At 41.4% G+C, this 12,424-nt stretch overlaps 1 protein-coding gene across 4 annotated transcripts in view; it reads left to right on the top strand.

The window, feature by feature from the left end:
- The window catches only part of PDE3A (phosphodiesterase 3A), a 224,408-nt gene that overhangs the window by 186,789 nt on the left and 25,195 nt on the right, over positions 1 to 12,424 (top strand). For 3 of the 4 annotated variants that reach the window (XM_038154344.1, XM_038154347.1, XM_038154346.1), the window contains 5 exons: positions 1,328 to 1,482; positions 4,561 to 4,676; positions 8,807 to 9,026; positions 11,365 to 11,450; positions 11,896 to 12,065. In XM_038154344.1, the coding sequence (XP_038010272.1) occupies positions 1,328 to 1,482; positions 4,561 to 4,676; positions 8,807 to 9,026; positions 11,365 to 11,450; positions 11,896 to 12,065 (747 nt within the window). The remainder of the gene's footprint in view (positions 1 to 1,327; positions 1,483 to 4,560; positions 4,677 to 8,806; positions 9,027 to 11,364; positions 11,451 to 11,895; positions 12,066 to 12,424) is intronic. The other variant, XM_038154345.1, reaches the window with a different exon arrangement.

Genomic DNA, 12,424 nt, shown 5'->3' on the forward strand with positions numbered 1-12,424 from the left:
TCTGGCAAAGTCCAAGCTCTCCATTGCAGATATATTTATTTTAGTTCTTAACTATAAACACTTCACGAGAACTTCACAAGAGAAACAGCTTAGAAAATTTATAGGATCTGCAACAGCAAATGTGGCTCCAAAAAAGATCCTCTATTATCTTTGCCTTCAAAAATTTAAAAAAAAAAAAAGTGAATCCTGTTATTTGGAGAAATGGAGGAGTCAGGTGAAAGAAAAACACAGGAGAGGTCAAGAAAAATCTGCTGTAAACAGTGATGTTTCCCCTAAGCTTTTTGAGACATCATATCCCAGAGCATGAAAATTTCAGTGTGTAATCTTTGGGTAGGGTAGATATGGCAGGGAAAAAAGTTGGAGCTCCCCTGCCTTCATGACAGTTTAAATCAGAGGAGTTGAGGTTGAAAGTGCATCTGGAGAGTGTCCAGTCCAGTCTTGTCCCTCAGCTCAGTGAGGAAAAGGTTTCTCTAGGCTCAGCCTAGATCACGTTGCTCAGGAGGATGACCAGTAGGGTTTTGAGTATCTCCATGAATGATTTCACAGCTTCTTCAGGCAACTTCTCTGTGTTCAGTCCTCCTCACAGTAAAAACAATATTTTCCTACATTTTAATTAAATTCCTTGTACTCCAGTTCTTGCTCCACTGCCACTTGTCCTGTCACTGGGTACCTCTGCAAAGAGCCTTCTTCTTTACACCCTCCCTTTAGGTGTTTGTGTGCCAGGGTACACAGATACCCTGGTATTTTTATATATTTATTTATTTATTTATTTATTTATTTATTTATTTATAGTTCAGTTATAGTTATTTATATATTTATATATATTTATTATTTTTATTTAAATATTTGTTTATATGTTTTTATATTTGTTTATATGTTTTTATATATATATATATAAAAATTTATATGTATGTATTTCTATTTATTTATACCCTGGTAAGATCTACCCTGAGACTTCTCTTCTTCACACTGAGCAATTCCAACTCCCTCAGCCTTTCCTTTTATGACAGATGCTTCAGTCACCTTTATGGCCTTGCTAACTTGTTTAAGTACCCTTGGCCACATCAGGTGTTGAACATCTGAGGCCATGGGGCTGTGGAGATATTTTTTTTTTTTTTTTTAATTTTTTTTTAACTTGAGATAGGGAGGATGGTCCAGACTCTGCAAGCATTAAAAGCACTGGCTGTGTTTGAAATGAAAAATCCCTGGGAGAACCCAGATTCGAAGGTGTTGTCATTCAGAGTGAAGCAAATGGAACGGTGTCATTTGTGCGTGTTTTGAGGTTTTGCAAGCCTGTACAAACTGAAAGCTCCCGCTTTCTCCGCAGCGCTTACGGAGGAGTTTGCCTCCAGGACTGCTGAGACGAGTGTCCTCAACATGGACCACGACAACATCAGCCACAGGACTGCCCACTCTGGAGCCAGCTCCAGTGAGGAGGGACCGCAGCGCCAGCATCAAACCCCACGAATCGTCTTCATCCAGGTTACAAAAGGCCTCCTCTCTCTCTTGTGCTTCTCTTTGGGCAGATTTCTGTGGTTCTGTGTTCAAAATGCATTCAGAAATGCTGGCTGTGAACTGGGTTAGAATTACTTCTTCATGTTTCTTTAAATTGATTTGACAAAGAAGCAGCGTTCCCATTTTTTGTCAGATTATGCCAAAATTATTCATATTATTGGGTAGAAAAATAAATTTGAAAAAAATCTGTTTATGTTAATGAAGTGCAGAACTGCCCAATAAAATTGGAAAAAAGGCAAGATATTTGGTTAAAGTTTTCTTGATATGCAGGGGTTGCCTGTGTGGTTATTGCCCAGCCAAGAAAAACTGCAGCAATTAACCCAGCCATTTCTAAGAACACACCTACTGAAGTGGTCCTGTCATTAAACCAGTGTCTAAAGCACTTCTCCGTCTCCCATTCTTCTCAGGGTCTGATCCCTGAGCTGGGATCATGAAGCACATGGTCCTTCTATGAAATGGAGAGAGGGTTGTGTCTGCTCAGCTGCTTAAAGCCAGCAGCCAGCTTGTTTGGGGAGTGTGCAGAGGTTGTAATAAAAGTTGTTCTCGCTCTACGTTGTGTCATTACAACAGGATTTCCTCCTTTCTGGCTCCATGAATACTTTTCTGTTCTAGTCAGAGGAGCAGAGCCTTCAAAGGAAGGTGGAGAGCAGCTAGTTGTGGTACCACCCTGTGAGAACAAAGTTCAGGTCCCCTCCTTACCCCCCAGCAAGGGCCGTCATCGTGGAGCTGGTGGATGAAGAGTGTGGAGACACTGGGGAAAGGAAGATCAGAATGAAAGCACGTTCAAGAAGAGAATTCAGAGCTGTGACATCAGAAGACTCACGTGCTTTTCTGAAATTCAAAATTTGGTGCTGGTGGTGGAGAAAAAGATAGGACCTTGGAAGGCCCAACTGCACCAGTGTTGGCTGTTGGAGCCCCAAAGAGCAGCTTGCTTCCAAGGCTGACCTTTTTTCAGATACCTAAGTCTGTCCTGTGGATGAGGCTGTCATACAGGGTGTGGAGGTGCTCAAGGCAGCCTGCAGAGACCCTGAAAGTCTCATGCAAGAAAAACACGTGGCTTGCCAAAGTTCCCTTTGTGAGAAGTCCCGTCTGCCTCAGTGAAAGTCAATATAAGGAAGCTGTAACCAAATGCAAACGTTCTTCACTCCCAGACCTGTGGTTCCTGGGGTACATTTGATTTATGCTGTTGATCCCACTCTCACGTAGTGTGTAAGTGTCCCGAGATGGGAATCAGAGGGAGAGCAATTAAATATTATTGTTGGTCCTTTCCTGTGGTTGTTATATAACTCTGCATGAGGAGCCAGCTGAGCAGGCTATCAATTCTTCCCATGTTTAATGTCATAGCCAGTGGTGTAATTATAGCTCTGTCAAGCCTCCCAGCCTACTGTTTGCACTACTGCCTTCCCAGCAGGAGAAACAATGTGTATTCCAGAAAGGGGGGAAATGAATCCTATAAGTCTAGCTTTAAAAATTTTGGCAGACCAAGAGAGATCTGCTTTCAAGGAGAAGAATTTTGAGCTGAAGAGAAAAAAATTATATCTTGGTTATCTGCCACTTCCCCTGTACCGAATTCAAGTGCTCCACTGGTCACAGAGAAATAAACTTTTCATGAGTTGAACAGAGAGGCTGGCACTGGAATTACCCTGTGGCAGATTCTGTAGTTACAAAACATGCAACTTGTTCCTCACAATGTGGGACATGACTTCTGGATTTCTGTAGTCACTTATTTGCAGAAATCTCTGCTCGCTGTCAGTTTGAGATTAGTAATTCTGGATTCTTCCAACCCCATGTCACTGAACTGGGTAGACATTATACTGGAAAAACAATAGAGCTCACCCATTCTTTCCCTCACCCACTTTTATATCAAGTGATTCTCCTGTAGGAACTCAGAGAATGTGGGTCAGAGATTTTTGGTTTGATTTTGTCCATTTGTGCTATTTTACTCTACAGTGGGCCAGTGTGTTATATTCTTCACAACAATTAAAAAACAAAGCAAAACCTTTTTTTTTCCCCCTTTTTTTTAACCATCTGTATTCTTTGCCTCACGTCATCACAGATTTTAAGAATTTGGGCCCATGAAGACAGCCAGCAAGTATTTTTGTAGGTAGCACTTATTCCAAAACAAGGTGTTTACAGAGGTAACACAGCGTCACATGCTTTTTTCTTTCAGAATTATTTTTTTTTCCTTCAAGTTTATTTTTTTTCAAGCTCAGCTGGAGCTGTGCTACTTTAAAAGTCTGTCTTCAGTGTTGAGTGTCACCTCATCTCTTGGATGAGAGGCTGTGAGGAGAGATGTGGAGCCTGGGCTGCCTGGCAGACCTTTCCAGAGAGCTTGAGAAGAGCTGCATCCCTGCAAGAAGCTGACATTTGATGGGTGTCATTCAGGAAAGTGATTATAAATGCAGTTTTCTTGCCGTGCAGAAGGTTTTGTCCTTTTCTGGCATACAATTACCACCCAAAGGCTAAAACCATAGACCCATGCTGCTGCAGGGGACTGACATCTGTTCCCCACACACACGGACACGTGCACCCAGATTCCTTCAGCACAGTTCTCTTGCCCTGATGTCTCCAGGGTCTGAGAGGGGCATTTTTGGGGATGCAGCAGGCATTTCACCTGGTTAGGGCATGAAGGAGCACACCAGTAGCCACAGCCACACAGGATGCTTGCAGTCCTCCCCAGCCTCCCAAGGAGTTCCTCCAGTGCCCCAAGGGTTGAAGAGAACATAAATTTAACCTATTTCAAGCCAACTTTTGAGCCTCTTTGTGCTGTCAGAACAGTATCATGAAGGCATCTTTGTATAAATAAGGCAAGTAGGTCTCAGCACTGAGGGAAGTCCAGCTTTGGACTGTAAATATTTTTGCTGAAGGTGCTACTGAGTGCCTCACAAAAACCACTTCAGCCAGCCCATGGGTGTCATTTCCCTCACCAGATTCTGAGCTAGCTCAGTATCACATACTCCTTGCTGCAGCTCCTAACTTGACACGATCTGCCGCTGAGGCTTTTCCCCGTGTTGAACGTTGCTTGTTTGTGCTCTGGTTTGGCAGCTCTGACTCGTGGAACAGCTCCATTCTGATGACAATCACCAAGAGCAGGTCCTTCTCCACCTCCTACGCCGTGTCCTCCACCAACCACCTGAATGCCAAGAGGCAGAGCCGCCAAGGTGAGTGGGCACCCCGAGCTCTGGCAGCCTGGCAGAACTGTGCCAAGAAATCACATGGGCCTGTTTTCTTCATGGTGGAAAAAGCCCATTTTTCATTCCCTTTTTTATACAGTTTTACAGACCTCCTGTGTGACTCCAGCTGGTCAGGAGCTTTCTTGCCAGTTACTTCATTGTTATTAACAAGCTGCTGTTCTGTATTGATTGGTCACTCAAACCCCTGATGTGTACATGCAGGAAAAGTTGTTAGTGAGAGATAGCTTTCATTTTTCTGTCTGGTGGTGTAAGAGCAGTTTGTACAGGTGCTGGTTGCTTTTTCACCCAGGAATAGATTGTTATGCTAACAAACTGCTCACACCAGGATTGCTTTCACATGGGAACTTGCACAGTGCCAGCTTGACAAGGCCAGCCACTGATTTCAGGAGAGAATTTTTGATTTTATGAAGCCTTTCTTCATAATTTTTCTGCCTTACTGCAACATTTAACTGCTCCCCATGACTAGCTGGTGCATCTTTTGTCTAGCATCCCCATGACTAGCTTCTGTTCTCTGTCCAACCTGCTGCTTTTGTTATTTTTCCATCAATATAATATGTTTTTTCTTTTATTTAAACAAAATAAAACCCAACATAGTTGCTTCAAGTACTATAGATTGTAGTCATGCACTTTGTAAATGTTTTGACTCTTTTGATTTATGGAAGTTGGCCATGACACGATGCAAGAAGTGAAATCTAAATTGTGATTTATATCTTTGTAATTACATTTGTGGCATTAGCTGTCTGTGCATATTCCTTGAGTGAGATTTCCTTAAGCACAACCTGCATGAATCCATTTTGAGCTGGAAGCAGAAACTCACTTGTGTCATGCAAACATGTCCAGAGCACAGCCTTTGTAGCTCAGAGGTTACCTCTGTATATTCACTATTGAGAATATGCAGGTCGTTCTTACTGGTTTTTAGAGATGAGAAATATGAGGTTTTTCATTCAGCCTTTTGAGCCTTTTGAAAAAATATTACTCCCAAATTTCTTTCCTGAAAGAAATTAAGGTGACCTTGGAGTTGGTAATGAAATGTGTAATATGACAGCCATGAAGCAGCTGTAATCCACCATAATGTGGTTCTCCTCTCTCTCCTAATCCAGTATAACATGCTCTTTACCCATGCTTCAACTCACAATCCAAAATGATCACAAGGCTTCCTTTTTCCTGCCAGCCTGCTTTTTATCCAAACATGAATACTATTAAGATAATATTACTCAGAGATCCTGGCTACCCAGCTATCAGATAGAAATTGATAGATGGCTGAGGCCTGACATTGGAAAAGTCAGAGAATCCCAGCTTGGAGATGAGTTTGAAGATAGGGCTGCACCATTATTTTGCCTTTCTAGTGCTGTCACATCACATTGCCTTTTCAAACTGAAGAGAACCACACAAAAGATCTTTTCTTGTACAAAGCTGCTTTGTTTTACCACAGTGAAGATTAAGTGGCACCATGTTATCTTAAAAGGTAATGGGCACATAGGCAAATGGATAAACTTCAACCTGGAAAATGATGGAGACAGAGTAACAAGAATCCAGGAATTCGCTTTAGAACAAAATAAACATTTGACTTGTGACTTTCCGAGATTATCCCAGTAAACTGAGAGGGTGAGGAGGGGGTGTATAATACCTTGTACTTGGAAAACAGCAGTTATCCAGCCCATCAGTCAGTTTCACATTCAGCAATTTCTGCTTTCAGAAAGTGTTAATAATCATCTCTTGTCCAAAGACAAGAGCTCCCCCGTGATGAAGGAAGGTCTCCATTCCATTCATGAGCAATTCCCAGGGATGCTGGTGGAGGGGAGTAGAAATTTTGCATCGGTGTTTTATGTAGCAGATTGATTTTGCAATACTTTAGACTATTTGTAATCATGTATTTTTAGTGATGATTTGTTTTCGTGTTCCAGCTAAATAATTATCTCAATTTGCACTAGTTAATGCAATTTAGACTTTTATGTATTAGCTCCATTGGTAATATACAATTATTATTAGTAGAAATTGATCTAGCTAAATCAGTAAATACATTAATTTATAAAATGTGTCTCTAATTATGCATGAAAACATTCACATTTTAAAATACTGCTAGTTCTACCTGTTCTGGAAAGAAACTCAAGTGTTTTCATATGTAATTCCTCATCACATTGAAGTCACTGGTTTATATCTGTTTATATCTTCAACACTGCACATTTGAAGAGGTTCTAGAGGACTTAAGTGCAGGGATTTACTTAAGTAACTCTCTTTGCATTTTTATGCTTCTCTTACCTTGATTGTGAAAAAAACCTTGCTGTAGCAAGACACATTTTCTCTCACTTTTGCCAGTAAATGGTTGAATGTTGGATTATTGAAAAAAAGGTTTGCTTTTTTCCTGGTAATTTTATTTGCTTTTTCCTTCCCTGGTAAATTACTTCCTTAAAAAAAAAACAAACAAAACAGAAACACACACAACAAAAAATATTTCAAGAGACTGGATCTCTACTAGCAGTAGAAAGCTTGCTGTGATTAGAGATGTTGTGAAAAGTGCTGTTTAAATTCTCAAATTGTTGAAAGAAGACCATGTGTATTGCATCCTCTAAGAGTTATGAATGTTACTTGGTAACATATATCTCAAAGATAGGCAATAATCCAACTCAATCTCCTGTGCAACTAGCAGACTCTGAAATGTTTTTAAAGACACATTTTTGTTGGATGGAAAGCTGATAGCTCCATGAATTCATAAATGGGAAACAGAGGTTTCCTGTGTTTTAAAGCCATTTCCCTGTGTCATGGCCATCTGATAACATTTTAATTGCTCTGAAGGCTGTAGTGTTGTGATCTCAAGACTGGCATTATGTCCTCCTTGCAATCATTGAATTAAGACACCAAATACATACCACATTTGCTGGAGAAATACCCCCAATCAAAACACAGATGCTGGATATCTCCAAATTACAGCACAGTAACTATCAGGTTTTTTGGGTTTTTTTTTAAATTCTTGGATTGTCAACAGTAAATCATATTTTGGCCTCCTATCACAGTAAGTTTCTATCAGGGAAAAAACACTGGAACTGAACATGTATATCCTGCAAGGTTAATGTTTCATCAACTTAGATCAACATATTGCCTTAAGACGATTTTTGTGTCTGGAATGCATTTAGATGGAGGGCAAAATTCAAACATAAAGCCCTTTCAAGTTCCTTTGCTGTCCTTTGGCTTTGAAGATGAATGTGGTAAATTAACTGGGGCTGAGTTCCTACAAACTTCAGAACAGGAGATAGCTCAATTTCCATGCCTTTCCTTTCAAGACAGATGAAGTTTGCACTCTTATTTTGTCTGAGACTGGGAATTGTAGAGTGGATTCCAGGAGAAGGCAGCACTTTGATTAAATACTGGATGCATTTCACCTTGGCAGTGGTGCTCAGGGGGAATAAGGGACAGAGAGAACTACGCCTTGCTGGTGTTGCACATGTGGATATTGGCAGATCCTGTGCTCTAGCTCAGGTGTACAGTACCATGTGCTGCAGAAATGCTTGCACGTCTCCCTTAGTGAGCAACAGATACAGAAAAATAAACTCAAGCTGAAGATTAAGGCCAAAATCTTTGAGAAATGGCCCCAGAAGTGCAGTATTGCGTAATGTGTGACTACTAAAAATTGCTCCTTTTGGTTTATTTCTTCAAACCTGTAGAAATCCAAATTTTGTGGGAACGTGTGTGAGCCTTCCTTGACCCTGCTTTAGAGATGGTGAGAGAGAAGCTGCAGATGGCTCTGGGAGCTGCCTGTTTGGGGCTGTGTCTCTGTCACTAGCACATGTTGACAGCAGCAGTCCTGCCACAAACTCCTCTTTCATTTCATGCCTGTCCCCTCAATGCATCCTGCTCACCAGGGAAAATATGCTTTGTATTTTGAGCCAGATCTTCAGCAGGTAAAGTGGCTGACAGCAGTGGGAGTTGATCACTCTGTGACAGCCCTGGGCTTGGCTCAGGGTGGAGAAGGGTATGCTGTTATCTGTTTTGCTTTTGGAGACTCTGCTGGTGCATCTCAAGAAGAGTATTTCTGCACGGTGAACTAACACAAACGTCTGCCACTTCTGTTAACTGACAAGACTCCTCTTGTCCTTGGCCAGGTATCCCACCAAATATTTCACCTCTCACCTCCCCGTGCCATTCGCCGATTCAGGGGACGCCTGCCACGAGTCCTACTGGAAAAACATCTTCTGTGTCATTTCCAGAGCCTACAGACACTGACACCAAGCAGGGCCTAAAGCCACACAAAGTCTTAACTGCTACCCAGAGTGCACCTAGCCTGTCAGACCCTATTATCAGCCCCTCCATCATCTGCAGCAGGTAAGAGGATAATTTGACATGCCTTGCAATCATTTCACACTGATCTCATGAACGTGTTCTGTTGGCCCACATACAAGTTTTTTGTGATTTACTACAGTGTTTATATTGATTTTTCAGGTTTGTAGGACTTCAGTAAATGTGTAAGTCAATGCTACAAAATACTTTTGAAGTGGGAGACTGTTGGCTATGTTTATTGCTGTGCTTATTGCTTTTACTCCTGTCAGGCGGACAGCCTGATTCCTAAATAAATTCCTTGTCAATGACCTGCAGATCCCAAAGTTGGATTTCATGTTTACAGCTTGTGTTTCTGGAGCCATGCCCTTGACATGAGCAGTCACCTTTAGGTCACAGTCCAAGGCTTGCACAGCAGGCACCTGATGCTGCATTGAAAATCTGACTGCTCGGGCCAGCAGTGCCTGAAGACTCTGTGATTTTGAGCCTGCTCTCAGGAGGAGTGGGTCCTGTCTTCCCTAGGCAGAGTCAGAGTAGGTACTCTGGGGTTTTTTTGAGTTTTCTTTGCCCAGAAATCAACCAGAGATGAGTTCTTTCTGCTGCTAAGAGCTCCAGTAACGCAGTTTAATTTCTTTCTTTAAAGTACCCCTTTATTAGGGAACACAGACCAGATCTGCTTTGCAAAATTAGCATTTTGGAAAGAAAGTGGTTCTGCTTATCTTTTCAGAAAGGATTCAGCTGCTAAATCAAATTACTGGAGTTTGCAGTATGTGTCCAGTTCAGAACACTGGAAAGCACTGGTATTCCCAAGCCTGTCCCAGTGCAGTTTCAAGGTTGCTTTGCTCACCAGATGTTACTTTTGGCCTTAGCACAAGCAGCCAGCCAGCAGAGAGCACTATCAAGTCTGACTGTCTCTGGAAATAGTTTTGCTTTTCTGCCTTCAGTCACATGATTTTGGATGTGTGTCAGTGTGCAAGGCAAGGAGGTGGCTGTGAGAAAGTCAAAATAGAGACTGCAGCTTTGCTCAAGGGAGTCATCCTCACTGGAGTTTGGAGTAGGATCCAAACAGGCTCTTGGGATGGATTTAGATGACTAAATAGAAACTTAACTGCTTGTAAGAGTTTTCCAAAGGTATACCAAAATTGGGATTTGGAGAGGTTCATTTGAAATTAAAACTATATTACACAACAGAAATGAAGCATAAAGGGTCTGCAGTCTTATTAAGCTGTGCCTTTATTACCACTTCAAAACATTGTTATTTCACAAGTGGCATTCATTTCTGGAAGCCTTCTATTAAAAAGAACAGTTAAGAATTGCACTAAAAATGTCAAAAAATAATCAATGTAAGGTTGTTGTAGATAGTAATGAAATTAATACCTTTTTCATCTTGTTTATCAGCCTGACTGATACAAGATTTATTTGCTTGGCTATGCACTACAGGTATCCTTGAATACAGATTAGCATTTTTATTTGAAAGTCTTTCAGGAGCTCATGATATTTGCAGGGCATACCCAGCTCCAGGATATGTTTGGATGACCCAGCCAAAAGCTAGCTGGCCAGGAGTTAAACCATTTTTATATGTTGAACTTAAAATGGTGCAGAGGTTCTAGTACAATGTTTGACCAATCCAAACAATTCTGTAACAGCTGCTTTGTGAACACAGTTATATGTAAGATACACCACAAAATGCTGACTTAAGCCAGATAAAATGTTAAAATGTCAGGTTGTAATTAGGGTTTAAAGGGAACTACAGACAAGGAATGAAGCTTTTTAATGGAAGAGAAGAGCCAGTCATTTTAAAAGGTCATAATATTGTGATCCCTCCCAAAATGTGTTTCTGTTCTTGAAATGATGAAGCAACTTCTGCCCTCTTGGTTCTTTTGTACTTGGTATGCTGTCACTGAAGTAATGATAAAATATAATTTTCCTCCTTAAGAGAAACGTATTCAAATTTTAGGCAAGAGTGAAGCCAGATCATGACTGTGTTCAAGCTGAATTCTGCAAGATTGCATGAGACTCTGGCACAGTTTCATAATTTTATTTCATCTTTATAGGGTATTTGCAATATAGAACTAGGGAGTTTATTTTGTGCTGGTATACTTAGAGAATAATAAAAAAATATTTAAAGAAATCATATGGTTCAGGTTTACTGCTGAAAACACAAATTTAATGGTGGTGGGCAGTTAATCCAAGGTCTTTCTGTATTTTTGTATCAAGATCCAATAAAACTTAAGCACTCTCCTGTGATTTTGTCTGGAGAACATACCCTGGACCATGACTTATACTGTATGACATAATCTCACACTGCCAGTGGGAAATCCTTTTACAGAGGACTGTCTGAGGCACGTGGTTCTTCATGTTGTCTGTGTTTCTTGATGTGTTTCAGCTGTGGCAGACCCTACAACCAAATAGAAACTGGTGATGGGACACTGAATAGGAACGATGCTACTACACACACCCTGAACAGAACAGGTAACTCTTTGTCAAAAACACCTCGTTCCCTCAAATTAAGTAACTGTCCACTAAAAGGGCTTGTCTGTCATAAAAGGAGAGCACACACAGGTGAGGCCATACCAATTGTCTTTGACAATTCAATGTCCAAATGCTCCTTCCCTTTTCGTATGTACAGCATGTACAAAATGCTTATGGAGTTAAATTATAAAGGAGATACTGTTCCCCTCAGTTTACTTAAATAATGGTCCTCAGAATTTTTTCTCTCTTCGTTCCCTGCTGCCATTTTTTGCACTCTGCAGGGTTTGTCTTCAATGCCCTTGGACAGATTGTCCGACTCCGGAGCCAGCCAAGCAGCACATACGTGTCATGAGTCAGAGCTCCTGCTGCTGTTACTCAGGCCACAGGCTGACTTCCATTAAACCTTTGCTGTTCACAGCCCAAGCTTTGTGATTTGTGTTTACAGATGATGCTGCTCAAGCCACTTCTGACTACGAGACCAACAACAGCGACAGCAGCGACATCGTGCAGAACGACGACGACGCGGATTGCTCCAAGGAGCAGCCACGGAAGGGATCTGGCTGTAGGTCCTACACACCCGAGACCATCATCCTGCATCCCTTGACACCGCCTGAGGTAGCTCCTCCAAGTTCCCCCAGCACAACAGAATGAGTGTATGCTGACACTGAGGGGGAAAAAAAAAACCAAAATGAAAACAAAACTAAGCAAAAACCCAGATCCCCACAGAGAAAATGTGATCTAAGGGTGCTGCAAGGTATTATTGCCTTAAACAGATGTTGCAGTGTGATGATTGTCTCACAGCACTCAACTGTGAGCTTGTTGAGATGCAGAGGGAAAGCTCTGTTTAGTTAAGTTTTCCACAGCCTGTTGTACAACTGAATTAATAATCTGCAGTTGGCAGGAGTGCTTGAAAAATTTATTGTAATCTGCTGGAGTTGGACATGCTGAGAGAATTTTCAAGCATTTTGCTTGAA

The sequence above is a fragment of the Motacilla alba genome, chromosome 1A (genome assembly GCF_015832195.1).
Source record: "Motacilla alba alba isolate MOTALB_02 chromosome 1A, Motacilla_alba_V1.0_pri, whole genome shotgun sequence".
In the NCBI taxonomy this organism is placed as follows: Eukaryota; Metazoa; Chordata; class Aves; order Passeriformes; family Motacillidae; genus Motacilla; species Motacilla alba.